Source organism: Procambarus clarkii, chromosome 66 (genome assembly GCF_040958095.1).
Source record: "Procambarus clarkii isolate CNS0578487 chromosome 66, FALCON_Pclarkii_2.0, whole genome shotgun sequence".
Lineage (NCBI taxonomy): Eukaryota > Metazoa > Arthropoda > Malacostraca > Decapoda > Cambaridae > Procambarus > Procambarus clarkii.
Window position 1 is genome coordinate 25,485,937 of NC_091215.1, and position 16,036 is coordinate 25,501,972.

General features: G+C 45.4%; 1 protein-coding gene across 1 annotated transcript; it reads right to left on the reverse strand.

Moving 5' to 3' along the window:
- Positions 1–1,299: 1,299 nt before the first annotated feature.
- LOC138355283 (antifreeze protein Maxi-like) lies at positions 1,300–12,960 on the reverse strand. The gene is made up of 2 exons (XM_069310151.1): positions 12,900–12,960; positions 1,300–2,084 (listed from the first exon to the last, which is right to left on the reverse strand). The coding sequence occupies exons 1-2, from the start codon at positions 12,958–12,960 to the stop codon at positions 1,300–1,302; spliced, it is 846 nt and encodes a 281-aa protein (XP_069166252.1).
- Positions 12,961–16,036: the final 3,076 nt, after the last annotated feature.

Below are 16,036 nucleotides of genomic sequence, written 5' to 3' on the forward strand. Positions count from 1 at the left end.
TGGCCGTGCACCCTTTTTCTCTTGCATCCCTTTCCTTCCTTTCCTTTCCTTTTCCTTCCTGCTCTTTTTCAGCTATCTCTACTCTCCACTTCCCTGTACCACCACCTCTTTCATTTTCTTCCCCCACTCCTCTACTTCATCTTAATTTTCTTCCTATTTTTTGTCTCCCCTACTCTTCTCCCCCTACTCTGCCTCTTCTCTCCCTTCTTTACCACAGTATATAGCGGAGACCCATGCCAGTATTCTCCCCATTTCCTCCCCCTCACTCCCCATAGACGCCCCTCGAGCCATCTTCCCCTTACCCCTTGCTTCCCCTTATATGTCGTTGACGAACATAATAGGAAAAGAAAACCTTCAGTCATAAAAATAAATATGACTTGATCAAGCGAGATATGATCACAACGTACAAGATTCTTTTTGACATTGGGCAACAAAGACAATACTAGAGATGGTTGGGAGCCATTGCAGTAGGCGACTGAAAGGTGGGGCCCATGAGCTTGTGCTTGTTCACACACACACACACACACACACACACACACACACACACACACACACACACACACACACACACACACACACACACACACACACACACACACACACATGGACGGTGTACGAAACAAGGCACAACCATTGAACAAATTCGTCATAGCAGGTAATTGGTTGGTACGATCTGGTGCTCCTGTTACCGTTGTCTTCAAGGCTTGGGACCAACACACCTGTTTGTCTTGGTCAAAATGTAACTAGTCGACGTCCAATTAGGTTCCGGGAGAGTGATGGTGGTAGTTTTTTTATTATTATTTTCTACCACAGACGTGGCCACACAGTTACAATGCTAATCAGCATATATACATTTTCTTCTGTCCTCCATGGACAAGGTTAGAGATGTGTTAAACATATAGTTCAGGGGTTTATTGAACAATCAACCACGATGGTGGTAATGGCTGGGATGGTGGTAGTCACGTAGGGTTGGTAGTTTTGTAATGGAAAACTAGGAGTATGTCGGTCTCCTGCTTTTGCTTTATTGCTGCTGCTGCTGCTGTTGTGGCTGCTGCTGTTGTGGCTGCAGCTGCTGCTGTTGCTGCTGCTGCTGCTGCTGTTGCTGCTGTTGCTGCTGCTGCTGTTGCTGCTGCTGCTGCTGCTGCTGCTGCTGTTGCTGCTGCTGCTGCTGCTGCTGTTGCTGCTGCTGCTGCTGATTGTTATAAATTGCTGTCATTTATTATAATTGCAGGTTCCGTAATTGATGCAATGTTTCGGGGTTTTCCCCTCAAATATTTGTTTATGTAACTCCTGATGTCATTATTGTTTGTTTGGTAATTGTTGGCGCTGTGTGAGTGCCGCTCCCGACACTATTGCTGTAGTCTGTGCTGCTGTTGCAATGGTGGCAGCTGCTGTTGCAATGGTGGCAGCTGCTGTTGCAATGGTGGCAGCTGCTGTTGCAATGGTGGCAGTTGATGTTGCAATGGTGGCAGCTGCTGTTGCAATGGTGGCAGTTGATGTTGCAATGGTGGCAGCTGCTGTTGCAATGGTGGCAGCTGCTGTTGCAATGGTGGCAGCTGCTGTTGCAATGGTGGCAACTGCTGTTGCAATGGTGGCAACTGCTGTTGCAATGGTGGCAGCTGATGTTGCAATGGTGGCAGCTGCTGTTACAATGGTGGCAGCTGCTGTTGCAATGGTGGCAGCTGCTGTTGCAATGGTGGCAGCTGCTGTTGCAATGGTGGCAGCTGCTGTTGCAATGGTGACAGCTGCTGTTGCAATGGTGGCAGCTGCTGTTGTAATGGTGGCAGCTGCTGTTGCAATGGTGGCAGCTGCTGTTGTAATGGTGGCAGCTGCTGTTGTAATGGTGGCAGCTGCTGTTGTAATGGTGGCAGCTGCTGTTGCAATGGTGGCAGCTGCTGTTGCAATGGTGGCAGCTGCTGTTGTAATGGTGGCAGCTGCTGTTGCAATGGTGACAGCTGCTGTTGCAATGGTGGCAGCTGCTGTTGCAATGGTGACAGCTGCTGTTGCAATGGTGGCAGCTGCTGTTGTAATGGTGGCAGCTGCTGTTGCAATGGTGGCAGCTGCTGTTGTAATGGTGGCAGCTGCTGTTGTATTTGCATTTTATTGTGGCTGCGTGTGGTGTATCTCCTCTGGCTTTTGCTGTTTCTTCGCCTAGTACTGTTACTGTTGCTGGTGTTGTTACTGGTACTGTTGCTGGTGTTGTTACTGTTACTGTTGCTGGTGTTGTTACTGGTACTGTTGCTGGTGTTGTTACTGTTACTGTTGCTGGTGTTGTTACTGGTACTGTTGCTGGTGTTGTTACTGTTACTGTTGCTGGTGTTGTTACTGGTACTGTTGCTGGTGTTGTTACTGGTACTGTTGCTGGTGTTGTTACTGGTACTGTTGCTGGTGTTGTTACTGTTACTGTTGCTGGTGTTGTTACTGGTACTGTTGCTGGTGTTGTTACTGGTACTGTTGCTGGTGTTGTTACTGTTGCTGGTGTTGTTACTGGTACTGTTGCTGGTGTTGTTACTGTTACTGTTGCTGGTGTTGTTACTGGTACTGTTGCTGGTGTTGTTACTGGTACTGTTGCTGGTGTTGTTACTGGTACTGTTGCTGGTGTTGTTACTGGTACTGTTGCTGGTGTTGTTACTGGTACTGTTGCTGGTGTTGTTACTGTTACTGTTGCTGGTGTTGTTACTGGTACTGTTGCTGGTGTTGTTACTGGTACTGTTGCTGGTGTTGTTACTGGTACTGTTGCTGGTGTTGTTACTGTTGGTGGTGTTGTTACTGGTACTGTTGCTGGTGTTGTTACTGTTACTGTTGCTGGTGTTGTTACTGGTACTGTTGCTGGTGTTGTTACTGGTACTGTTGCTGGTGTTGTTACTGGTACTGTTGCTGGTGTTGTTACTGGTACTGTTGCTGGTGTTGTTACTGGTACTGTTGCTGGTGTTGTTACTGTTACTGTTGCTGGTGTTGTTACTGGTACTGTTGCTGGTGTTGTTACTGTTGCTGGTGTTGTTACTGGTACTGTTGCTGGTGTTGTTACTGGTACTGTTGCTGGTGTTGTTACTGGTACTGTTGCTGGTGTTGTTACTGTTGCTGGTGTTGTTACTGGTACTGTTGCTGGTGTTGTTACTGGTACTGTTGCTGGTGTTGTTACTGGTACTGTTGCTGGTGTTGTTACTGTTGGTGGTGTTGTTACTGGTACTGTTGCTGGTGTTGTTACTGTTACTGTTGCTGGTGTTGTTACTGGTACTGTTGCTGGTGTTGTTACTGGTACTGTTGCTGGTGTTGTTACTGGTACTGTTGCTGGTGTTGTTACTGGTACTGTTGCTGGTGTTGTTACTGGTACTGTTGCTGGTGTTGTTACTGGTACTGTTGCTGGTGTTGTTACTGGTACTGTTGCTGGTGTTGTTACTGTTACTGTTGCTGGTGTTGTTACTGGTACTGTTGCTGGTGTTGTTACTGTTACTGTTGCTGGTGTTGTTACTGTTACTGTTGCTGGTGTTGTTACTGGTACTGTTGCTGGTGTTGTTACTGGTACTGTTGCTGGTGTTGTTACTGTTACTGTTGCTGGTGTTGTTACTGTTACTGTTGCTGGTGTTGTTACTGGTACTGTTGCTGGTGTTGTTACTGATCGAAGTTAAGTCCTATCAATGGCCAGTGGTTGATGTTCGAATATACATGACTCACATACATACATACATACATACATACATACATACATACATACATACATACATACATACATACATACAGACATACATACACGTGCATACATCCATAAATACCCAATCTGTAACCAAAACGTAGAATCAAGCTTCAACACAGCTAGATGTAACTTGCCCATCTCCTCTCCATATTTTTTCTTCCCATCCTTCCTTCCTTCCTTCCTTCCTTCCTTCCTTCCTTCCTTCCTTCCTTCCTTCCTTCCTTCCTTCCTTCCTTCCTTCCTTCCTTCCTTCCTTCCTTCCTCTCTTGCTGGCGGCCCCGAGAGCGCGTCATAATACAGGTGGGAAGCAGCAGCAGGTTACTATACACGGGGAGTGACGGGAGACTACAGCTCCCCGGGAGGTGTTGAGAGCGGGCGACCACACTGCTCTGATGTTTTAATCTGAGGCGACAAGTGCCGCCGCCGCCCCGCGCTCTCCCGTAACACCCGCGCTTATTCAACCTCACTTTTTCTCCGCTGGACCTCATGGTTTAGGAATTGAATGGGGGACAAGGAGAGGCGAGGGAGGGAGGGAGAGAGAGAGAGAGAGAGAGAGAGAGAGAGAGAGAGAGAGAGAGAGAGAGAGAGAGAGAGAGAGAGAGAGAGAGAGAGAGAGAGACGTTTGAAATTATTTCGAAACCAGGATTGTTTTATGTCATCAGCGAGACCTGTCTAATTATTCTACTTATCATCTTAGCCCATTGACCCATTAGAGACAATTATTTAAATTATCACCTTAGCTTATTCACCCATTACAAAGGTGATATCCACATGATCACCTAAGGCCATACCTAGCGGTTACCTGCTGGTGATTCCGAGGATCAACGCTTCCGCGGTCCGGTCTCTGACTAGGCCTCCTGGTTGATAGTCTGGTCAACCAGGCTGTTGGACGCGGCTGCTCGCAGCCTGACGTATAAATCACAGCCTGGTTGATCAAGTATCCTTTGCAGGGGTTTATCAAGTTTTCTGTTGAAAACTGTGAGGGGTCGGCCAGTTATGCCCCTTATGTGTAACGGAAGCGTGTTGAACAGTCTCGGGCCCTCTGATGGTGATAGTTCTCTCTCAGAGTACCTGTTGCACCTCTGCTTTTCAACGGGGGTATTCTGCACATCCTGCCATGCCTTCTGGTCTCATGTGGTATTATTTCTGTGTGCAGGTTTGGGACCAGCCCCTCTAATATTTCCCAGGAGTGAATTATTATGTATCTCTCGCCTGCACTCCAGAGAATACAGGTTTAAGAATGTTAGTCGGTCCCAATAATTTAGATGTTTTATTGAGTGGATTCTAACAGTAAAGGATCTCTGCACGCTCTCTCCGTCAACAATTTCTCCAGCGGTAAATGTGACTGTTATTGTGACTCTTCCACTCTAGAGAGCACTATAGTGACTTGACAGTCACTCCAGTCATCGTCTTAACCCATTGAACCCATTAGAAAGACAATTATTCCAGTTATCATATTATCCCATTGACCCCATTACAAAGACAATTATCTAAATTATCATCTTAGCCCATTTAAACTTAGCCCATAAATAGGTTTAAATTGCTAAGAGCTGTGTTTCCAGAGGACTATTAATTACGGGCTGGAAGAAGACTTATTGGGAACCGGTTCGAGTGGAAAAAAGGCTACAGGACAGGATGTTACCTTGAGGTTACCTTGAGGTGCTTCCGGGGCTTAGCGTCCCCGCGGCCCGGTCGTCGACCAGGCCTCCCTCCTGGTTGCTGGACTGATCAACCAGGCTGTTGGACGCGGCTGCTCGCAGCCTGACATATGAGTCACAGTATTCTGGGGTATAACGAGGGGTATGTGATGTGATGATTGAAGATTTTTGTTGGTATTTGCTGATTATTTTGGCGTGTAGAGGCGCTGGGCTGTACCACTGGCTGCCCCGGGCTGATTGGCTTGTCTGGGGGGAGTACAGGAATGCCAGTTCGATCCCCTTCCCCCCTCCCCCCTCTCCCCTTTCCATGCCCTCAATATTTGCTGATTTATTTGTTTAATTGTTATTGCGTTTGCGCATCTTTGTGTACCGTGTTTACCAGACCATTCGTTTGTTTGTTTGTCGATATGTTGTTGTTTGCGTATCTGCCCACGTGACGGGAGTTTGACGGTAATGGTCAATAAGCTGCCCTCGGTAGGAAGGGGGGGGGGGGGGTAGAGGGGACTAAGAGAGCATTAAGGTGTTATAGTGACTACGGATAAGTGAGCTCTTTATGCCCCGCTTACTAGCCTCGTTGTACTTGTTGCGTTATAATTGAGCCGTTCTGACGAGCGCAATTCTTTTGTCGCATCTGGTCTTAAAGTTGTCAGCCGTGGTGGTGGCTTCCATTACTTCCTCTAGTGCTGACAGTGACCCCACTGACCCCAGGAATGACCCCACTGACCCCAGGAATGACCCTACTGACCCCAGGAATGACCCTACTGACCCCAGGAATGACCCCACTGACCCCAGGAATGACCCCACTGACCCCAGGAATGACCCCACTTACTCCAGGAATGACCCTACTGACCCCAGGAATGACCCCAGGAATGACCCCACTGACCCCAGGAATGACCCCATTCACACCCTTCCACTCGGAACAACCCCCATTCGCACTAGTCTGTCTCGTGCAAAAATATGAGCCCATCTCCAGTTCCGTATCCCTCCTTGGTGAAGATAATACTAAAACACAATATTAATAATAGTTACTTCAAAAATATCAATAATTATAATAACTCAAGCGACATGCTACATCAAAGAGAAAGTAATTTCGAGGCAGTGAGGTGACTAGACCCGGTGTTCTAGTGTAGGCGGGCTAGTCGTAAAAGCCTGGTTGTGGCACCATTTGGGGAGGTTATCTTGAGGTTATCTTGAGTTGATTTCGGGGCTTTAGTGTCCCCGCGGCCCGGTCCTTGACCAGGCCTCCACCCCCAGGAAGCAGCCCGTGACAGCTGACTAACACCCAGGTACCTATTTTACTGCTAGGTAACAGGGGCATAGGGTGAAATCCCCTCATTGCTTCAAATGATTTTCTCAACAACAATAATAATAATGATAATAGAGTTTATTATTATTATTATTATTATTATTATTTTATACCACATACGTGGCCACACATTTACGATGCTAACCAGCATATATACATTTTCTTCTGTCCTCCATGGAGGGAATTCCGTTCTCCTTCAGCAATATCGAGGGAATATTCCTTGTGGCGGCTGTTGTTGGTAATTCAGTTGTTGAAGTTTGTGGCGTGTTTTAGGGTTCAGGTGGAACACAAGTTACAGGCGCCACACTTCAGGAAGCAATGTCAACTTGATCAACACGGCGACTGCAACGGGGAGCAACCTGATCACAACCGGATGGGGGACCGGCGGGAGTTACTGCACACACACACACACACACACACACACACACACACACACACACACACACACACACACACACACACACACACACACACACCATCAGTTGATTGACAATTGAGAGGCGGGACCAAAGAGCCAGAGCTCAACCCACGCCAGCACAAATAGGTGAGTACACAGGGGCCTGTGGCTGAATGGTCAGCACTTTGGATTCGTAGTCCTATGGCCCGGGGATCGATTCCCGGGGATGGCGGAAACAAATGAACATAGTTTCTTTCATCCTCATGCCCCTGTTACCTAACAGTAAATAGGTATCTGGGAGTTAGACAGCTGTTACGGGATGCTTCCTATGTGTGTGTGTTAAAAAAAGTTGATTAACAGTTGAGAGGCGGGCCGAAGGAGCGAGAGCTCAACCCCCTCAAGCACAGCTAGATGAATACACACAAGAGCGTGCGCTCGCTATAAACTTATATAAGAGAGCAAAACATATATAATACAGATATACGCACAAACATACGCACTGAGTAACCGCAGGAGAATGAGTGAGTATGAAGGTAAGGGAGAGTAGAATGGAGAAAATAAGCTAGAATGAGATAATGAGTGTGAAGAGGCCGAGGAAGAGACGTAAAGCATGACCACAGCGGAGGAGAGCAGGGAGAGCTGCCACGGTGAGGGAGAGGCAGACGCCATACGAGTGTTTGTGAGAGAAAGAGAGTGAGACTGGGTAGTGAGAGGAATAGGCGAGAGTAATGAATGCTGATTGATCACACGTTTGAGACTGAGCACGGGAGAGAGAGAGAGAGAGAGAGAGAGAGAGAGAGAGAGAGAGAGAGAGAGAGAGAGAGAGAGAGAGAGAGAGAGAGAGAGAGAGAGAGAGAGGCAAGTAGACAGACAGACTGACAGACACAACTACAGACAGACACGGATAAAGAACACACTGCCATGGTCCAGTACAAGTCTGAATTAACCACACAAAAGTCTCAAGAATGAGACAGTCTGATGACCTTGGTGACACGACGTGTATTAAGACTTTTAAGAGACTAAACAAAATTTGCGAAATGCACTGTCAACTGGTAAGTCTTACACGAGACAAAAGTCTGCACCTTATACGGCAGTGGAAAGACTTTCTGAGATACTATGAGAGCTTCGTGAAGGAGTCGAAAGAGATTATAAGACAGTGCGTAAGTCTAGCAAGACAAGGGCGTAAGTCTAGCAAGACAAGTGCGTAAGTCTAGCAAGACAAGGGCGTAAGTCTAGCAAGACAAGTGCGTAAGTCTAGCAAGACAAGGGCGTAAGTCTAGCAAGACAAGGGCGTAAGTATAGCAAGACAAGTGCGTAAGTCTAGCAAGACAAGGGCGTAAGTCTAGCAAGACAAGGACTGGGCCCTTGGGGATGCACTGTGGGGGCTTGAGATACAAAGACAACACTTGTGAGACATTTGTGCCTATGGTGTTGTGAGACAATGCGAGCGGTTGTGACTCAAAGTGAGAGATCTTTGGAGAACAGTTTGAGAGACTGAGACAATGTGAGGATGGAGGGGGGGGGGGGAAGGGGCAGGGAGGGAGGGAGGGAAGGAGGGGCTTCGTGTAAGCGGGCGGAGGGTAAATCAATACTAGTTCCTCCTCCTCGCGTCCTTCTACCTGTGTGTGTGTGTGTGTGTGTGTGTGTGTGTGTGTGTGTGTGTGTGTGTGTGTGTGTGTGTGTGTGTGTGTGTGTGTGTGTGTGTGTGTGTTGTATTGAACTGGTATAATTAAGTTTCCATGAGGTAATTTTCATGTGCATGTTCCACTCCTTTTCATCGACGTGTGTATCAATTCCTCTCACGTGTCTAGATAAAGATATACGTTAACGCGTGTATATATATTAACGAAATGATCTTATTAGACTACGGCATGTTGTTAAGCTGGCTGTTCCTCCTCTTCCTCCTCCTCCTTCTCTTCCCATATATGTCCTCTAGCCTCGCCTCTCCCTCTCTCAGTCACAATATTAGACCAAAGGATGGAAAATGCCTACCAACTTCCCTCTCAACTTCTCCGGGTTGAGTGTTGTTCCTGAATACAGGGCTTCCTTGTGGCCAAGTTCTCACTTGTAGCCAAGTCTTTCCTCTCAGTCAAGCCTTACCTTACCTTGACCTTGAGGTTACCTTGAGGTGATTCCGGGGCTCAGCGACCCCGCGGCCCGGTCGTCGACCAGGCCTCCTCGTTACTGGACTGGTCAACCAGGTTGTTGGACGCGGCTGCTCGCAGCCTGACGTATGAATCACAGCCTGGTTGATCAGGTATCCTTTGGAGATGTTTGTTAAGTTCTCTCTTGAACACTGTGAGGGGTCGGCCAGTTATGCCCCTTATGTGTAGCGGAAGCGTGTTGAACAGTCTCGGGCCTCTGATGTTGATAGTTCTCTCTCAGAGTACCTGTTGCGCCTCTGCTCTTCAACGGGGGTATTCTGCACATCCTGCCATGCCTTCTGGTCTCATGTGAGGTTATTTCTGTGTGCAGGTTTGGGACCAGCCCCTCTACTATTTTCCACGTGTAAATTATTATGTATCTCTCCCGCCTGCGTTCAAGAGAATACAGGTTTAGGCTCCTTAGTCGGTCCCAGTAGTTTAGATGTTTTACTGAGTGGATTCTAGCAGTATCTAGAACCTTTCTCACGGGCAAGTCTCCTCTTGTTAAGTCTTTCCTCTTAGCTAAATCTTATATGTTTAAGGGTCTTCTCTTCGCCAAGCCTTTACTTATAACCAAGTCGTGACAAAGTCTTTAGCTTGGACAAGTCTCTATTTTTCTTGTCATGTCTTTCCTCTTTGTCAAGCATTTATATTAATCGAGTTCCTCTCTTGCTCTTTTAAACACATTCTGGATCCTGTTATGAAGTGGTCTCCGTAGCGGAGCAGTCTACTTAAATTCTCCTGATAAGAAAGGTAATCTACTTGTAGTGACCTGGTATTCAGTAATCTACCTACTGTGACGTCGTTAGAAATGTGATCTACCTGTTGTAGCTCAGTTATGAAGGTAATCTACCTATAGTGACCTATTTACGAAGGTAATTTACCTGTAATCACCTAGTTTTAAGGAATACTCTACCTGTTATAACCTGCTCCAAAGGGCCATTTTCCTGTCATGACTTCAGTGAGCTCATCTCTCTCAGTGTGAGTACCTTGCTATTAAGGAAGGTAGCTGTGAGGTATTCGTGACTAACTTGGCATGACCTAGTTGAGGCAGGCTGTTCTCTCTCTATATAATCTCAATTTCGAATTAACATTTTATTATTGCAAATTAGTAAGGGGGGGGGGGGGAGGAGATAAGTTGTTGATTTCCTGAAGCACACTAACCCAAACATCTGACCCCAAACATCTGACCCCAAACATGTGACCCCAAACATCTGTCTTAACCTAACGAGGTCGATGTATACAATCGTCAATATTGCAATGTTTTAAGGACCAAATCACACCCCAGAAGATGAGGAGATGACGATGGTGGTTTAATATTGATTAGTACGTCACATTTTTAAAAAGATTGGTCGAATCCGATGAATTGAGGATGGTAAAAAAAGATTTACCCGTAGGTAGTATGTGAAGGGAGTTGCGTGAAGCGCCTGGTAGTGGAGTTGGGGTCGCGCGCCCATACGCGCACGCAAGCATCGCACGCACAAATGCGTAAAATACTCACGCATATGTGCGTTTGGAGGATAATTACGCGGGAAATGCGCAGTCATGCCACCACACGAAGCCGTGTTCAACACATTCATACTGAGAGACGGAGTCGCGCATGATGTAAAGAAGCGTGCACGCAAAATAATCACACACACACACACAGGGATCCAAGAGTCAATGCTCGATCCTGCAAGCACATATAGGTGAGTACACACACTCACACACACACACACACACACACACACACACACACACACACACACACACACACACACACACACACACACACACACACACACACACACATACACACTTCTGCTCTCTCAGGAATAAAATATTCGCGTCCAGAAAAATGGCATTGAACGTTTGACTGTGTTGATAGAGTAACTGAAGTTGACGGAGTTGATAGAGTAACTGGAGTTGACGGAGTTGATAGAGTAACTGGAGTTGACGGAGTTGATAGAGTAACTGGAGTTGACGGAGTTGATAGAGTAACTGGAGTTGACGGAGTTGATAGAGTAACTGGAGTTGACGGAGTTGATAGAGTAACTGGAGTTGACGGAGTTGATAGAGTAACTGGAGGCTTCCCAGGCTTCCCCTTCAATCCTTTCCAGTGCCTATTCTTCTTACCCCCCCCCCTCTCCACACCCGTCACAAGAATCCTTAATCCTTAATCCTTATTCTTTACTCCTTAATGTTTAATCCTCAGCAATCCCCCCCTTCTCTTGCTCAATGACTCGCAGTGTACCCTCTGCGTTATGGTACGTTACAAATGCAACCTATTAAGAAAAGTAACGTCTCATAACTATCTTCGTTTTCTATGCATCTGACTCGATAGGTTAGATGGGGGGTGCTTGGGTCCGTACGTTAATTAATAATTAATTAATAACAGTCTACCTGTGACGGATGACTGTTGGTCAACAGTCTACTTTCCTGCCTCCAGAACCCCGTTCATCCATCCACGGAACTTTTTGCCCCTTCCATACTCCTTTTTTCCCCTCCTTCCTTCCTTCCTCCCTCCTTCTATTCACCCTACTCTTTCCCTCCGGCAATCCATACCCTTACCCTCTCCTCCCTCCCTCATTCTCCTCCTAGTTTTCCCCATCTTGCCCCTCCCCCCTACTTCTGCACCCTTTGTCTCCTCATCCCTTTCTCTTTCTTTATCTCTTTCTCGTAATTCTCTTTAATTGCACCTCTCAATCTCCCTCGTCTCAGAGCCCCCGCCCATTAATCTCTCTGGACGTTTCATCTCTTTCAATATATATATATATATATATATATATATATATATATATATATATATATATATATATATATATATATATAAGCCTATACTTGCATAAACCACAAGTGAAGATAAACAATCTTTGGACAACACCCACCAGTGGGACTCGAACCCAGAAAGCACAACTACCTTCCAGTAGCTGGCATAACTAGTATGCTTTAACCCACTACGCCATCAGACCTTACAAAAGAAGTAGATAGTTCGAGATATATATATCTCGAAGGTCTGATGGCGTAGTGGGTTAAAGCATACTAGTTATGCCAGCTACTGGAAGGTAGTTGTGCTTTCTGGGTTCGAGTCCCACTGGTGGGTGTTGTCCAAAGATTGTTTATCTTCACTTGTGGTTTATGCAAGTATAGGCTTATAAGCTGGACACGAGTTCTCTCACATTGACAGTGGCTTGACGAAAATTGCAGACTGACCCCTCACTCATCTGGTGCCTTCGGGAGGTAGAGATGTTTGAGATATATATATCTCGAACTATCTACTTCTTTTGTAAGGTCTGATGGCGTAGTGGGTTAAAGCATACTAGTTATGCCAGCTACTGGAAGGTAGTTGTGCTTTCTGGGTTCGAGTCCCACTGGTGGGTGTTGTCCAAAGATTGTTTATCTTCACTTGTGGTTTATGCAAGTATAGGCTTATAAGCTGGACACGAGTTCTCTCACATTGACAGTGGCTTGACGAAAATTGCAGACTGACCCCTCACTCATCTGGTGCCTTCGGGAGGTAGAGATGTTTGAGATATATATATCTCGAACTATCTACTTCTTTTGTAAGGTCTGATGGCGTAGTGGGTTAAAGCATACTAGTTATGCCAGCTACTGGAAGGTAGTTGTGCTTTCTGGGTTCGAGTCCCACTGGTGGGTGTTGTCCAAAGATTATATATATATATATATATATATATATATATATACATATATATATATATACTCTGCATCATCCCCGTCATCATCATCATCATCATCATCATCATCATCATCATCATCATCATCATTCTGTGTTGCCTCAGCTCACCATAGAGGACCAGGTCCTGAGGCTTAAGCAAGGCACACTCTCAGCACACCACAATAACAGTAAACAGCTGATCGCCACACACACACACCCTTGGAGACAGAGACATAAGGTTGGTTTTGGTGCAAAGATCAGCCCGTACACCTTTGTTAATTGTTCTCCTCAATACTTATGCGTTATTTCGTAATATTCTCCTCCTCCTCTTCTTCTCTCCTCCGCCTCCTCCTCTTCTCCTCTCCTCCTTCTCCTCCTCTTCTTCGACATCATGCTTTTAATGCCTCTCTACCATGGTTTCTCTCCTTAACTCTCTCCCTCTTTCAGTCTCTCTCATTCAGGCTTTCTCCTTTACCTTTTGCCTTGGTGAAGCTTGGTCCTCGTTCAAGCTTTCTCACTCGGTCTCCTCAGCTCTTCCTCTGCTAATTGGCCTCTTATCTCTTCTATGGATCTTCCACCATCTTTCTCCTGTGTGCTCTTCACTCACAAATAGGTTCTTCGTGCTCTAGTTCTCCTGGTAATAGGTCTCATTTGAACTATTTCGACAGCTAGTAGGTCTACTATGCACGGTTTCAACTGCTAATAGACCTGCAATGCTCTGGTTCGACAGCTAGTATGGCATTCATTCACACTTTTATGTGATGTATGTCGTGCATATTGTTTTCACTTGTTAATTAGTCTGTCATACACTGTTTTCACTGCTCGTGTGTCTCTCATTCATTCTTTCATCTGGCAGGAGTCCTTCTGAGTCATGTGCTGGTACACTTGTCATGTGTGTGTGTGTGTGTGTGTGTGTGTGTGTATACTCACCTATTTGTGCTTGCGGGGGTTGAGCTTTGTCTCTTTGGTCCCGCCTCTCAACTGTCAGTCAACTGATGTACAGGTTCCTGAGCCTACTGGGCTCTGTCATATCTACATTTGAAGCTGTGTATGGAGTCAGCCTCCACCACATCACTGCCTAATGCATTCCACCTGTTAACTACTCTGACACTGAAAAAGTTCTTTCTAACGTCCCTGTGGCTCATTTGGGTATTCAGTTTCCACCTGTGTGTGTGTGTGTGTGTGTGTGTGTGTGTGTGTGTGTGTGTGTGTGTGTGTGTGTGTGTGTGTGTGTGTGTGTGTGTGTGTGTGGCACTGCGAGAGTGTATTATTCCCCCACACAAGAGAGTATATTTCACAGCTTCAACTGCCGAATCGCGTACACACAACTCACTTATGTGTACACAAGGAAATTCTGTGTACATAAGGAAAGTGTGTGAACACAAATAAATTCTCCGTATGTAAATAAATTCTCCGTATGTAAATAAATTCTCCGTATGTAAATAAATTCTCTGCACACATGGAAATTCTTCGTGTACACTAAATTCAATATACACAGCAAATCTTGTTCTACAGAATTAATTGATCTAGTCAAATAGAAATTCTGTGCCGCTCTTCACATCATAATTCTGTACACAAAAAGATATTATATACATAGGAAAATTCTGCATACAGAACAAATATCTTTATGCATTGCAAAACTTACTAATTAATAACAAAAACATTACACCAAGATCACTACCAATAATAATCAGTAATGTTATAAACATAACTGAGTAAAGTAATACAAACTGTAACTAGATGTAAACATTCACTAGATGTAACACACAAAACATTTAATCTCGTCATCTTGAGCTTTGAAAAGATGAATAATGTTTTGGTCGGAGGCGGGAGGCGTCGAGCGCGTTCGCAAACACTGTCCCACTTCAGAGGTCTGAAAGAGCTTTTCTGCCCTCTCTGATTCACCCCGTCTCTCTCTCTCTCTCTCTCTCTCTCTCTCTCTCTCTCTCTCTCTCTCTCTCTCTCTCTCTCTCTCTCTCTCTCTCTCTCTCTCTCTCTCTCTCTCTCTCTCTCTCTCTGCTATGGTCATTTTAAGTTCATGATAAATGATAACAAAATACCGTGGGTTAAACTTCAGTTGTAACTTTTATGTTTAAATAAACTTTTCGATAGTGAGGATTTGTTTACATTTGCGGCTGTTAGAGGGGTTCCTGTTAGCTTATGAAATAAACAGAATGGAGAAGTAAGAGGAGGAGGAACTAAGGGAGAGTGACATGAATATATAGTGGGGAAGAGAGAGAGAGAGAGAGAGAGAGAGAGAAGGAATGAGAAATAGAGAGAGGTCATGAAGCATTTCTTTATTGTAACTTATTTTCCATTACAAATGTGATTACGTGGGAGTTAGTACCCATTTGTTATTACTAGACCAACAGCTGGAAAGGTGTGGCTTAGGAGCTAGAGCACAACCATGCCAGCCACTCTCGGTCTGGGCCTCTCAGTAGGGGGCGTCAGTGATTGAGGGAGAAAGGAGTTTAATCGACATTCAAATGCAGGATAAGTTAACAACATTAAGTTGGGTATGCAAATGAAGTCAAGTTGGGTACGCAGATGAAGTCAAGTTGGGTACGCAGATGAAGTCAAGTTGGGTACGTAGATGAAGTCAAGTTGGGTACGCAGATGAAGTCAAGTTGAGCCGGACTTTAATGATTCATCGATAAACTTGAATGTTATCATTACTAGATTCTTGTGTATTTATCAAGTTTTTTTTAATTATATGTCTCTCATTTTTATCGTAAAAATAATTTGGATATTTAATGCTAAACTGGGAACTATAGACTCTCCATTGTCTCGTTATATTACTTGCTGAGTACAGCTAACAAGCATATTGTGTACACACACACACACACACACACACACATACACATACACACACACACACACACACACACACACACACACACACACACACACACACACACACACAAATGGAATGCGTTAAGGAGTAAAGTGGTGGATGTAAACTCCATTCACAAGTCTAAATACAGATACGACAAAGCCTAATAGGTTCTCGAATCAATACATCCATCGATTAAGGGTCGAGAGGCAGGACCCAAGAGCCGTAGCTCAATCCCCAACTAGGTGAGTACAACTAGACATATACACACACACACGCGCGTGTGGAATTATTGCGCTGTTACACAAGCCCAGTCTGATGACTGGAAATGTGTAAGAAGTTTCAGATT

Coding starts and splice junctions, on each gene's coding strand:
- LOC138355283 (XM_069310151.1), bottom strand. CDS start 12,960: ATGATGATGATGATGATGATGATGATGATGATGATGATGATGATGACG. Junction 2,085..12,899: donor GATGACGGGGATGATGCAGA/GTATATATATAT, acceptor CAAATACAACAG/CAGCTGCCACCATTACAACA.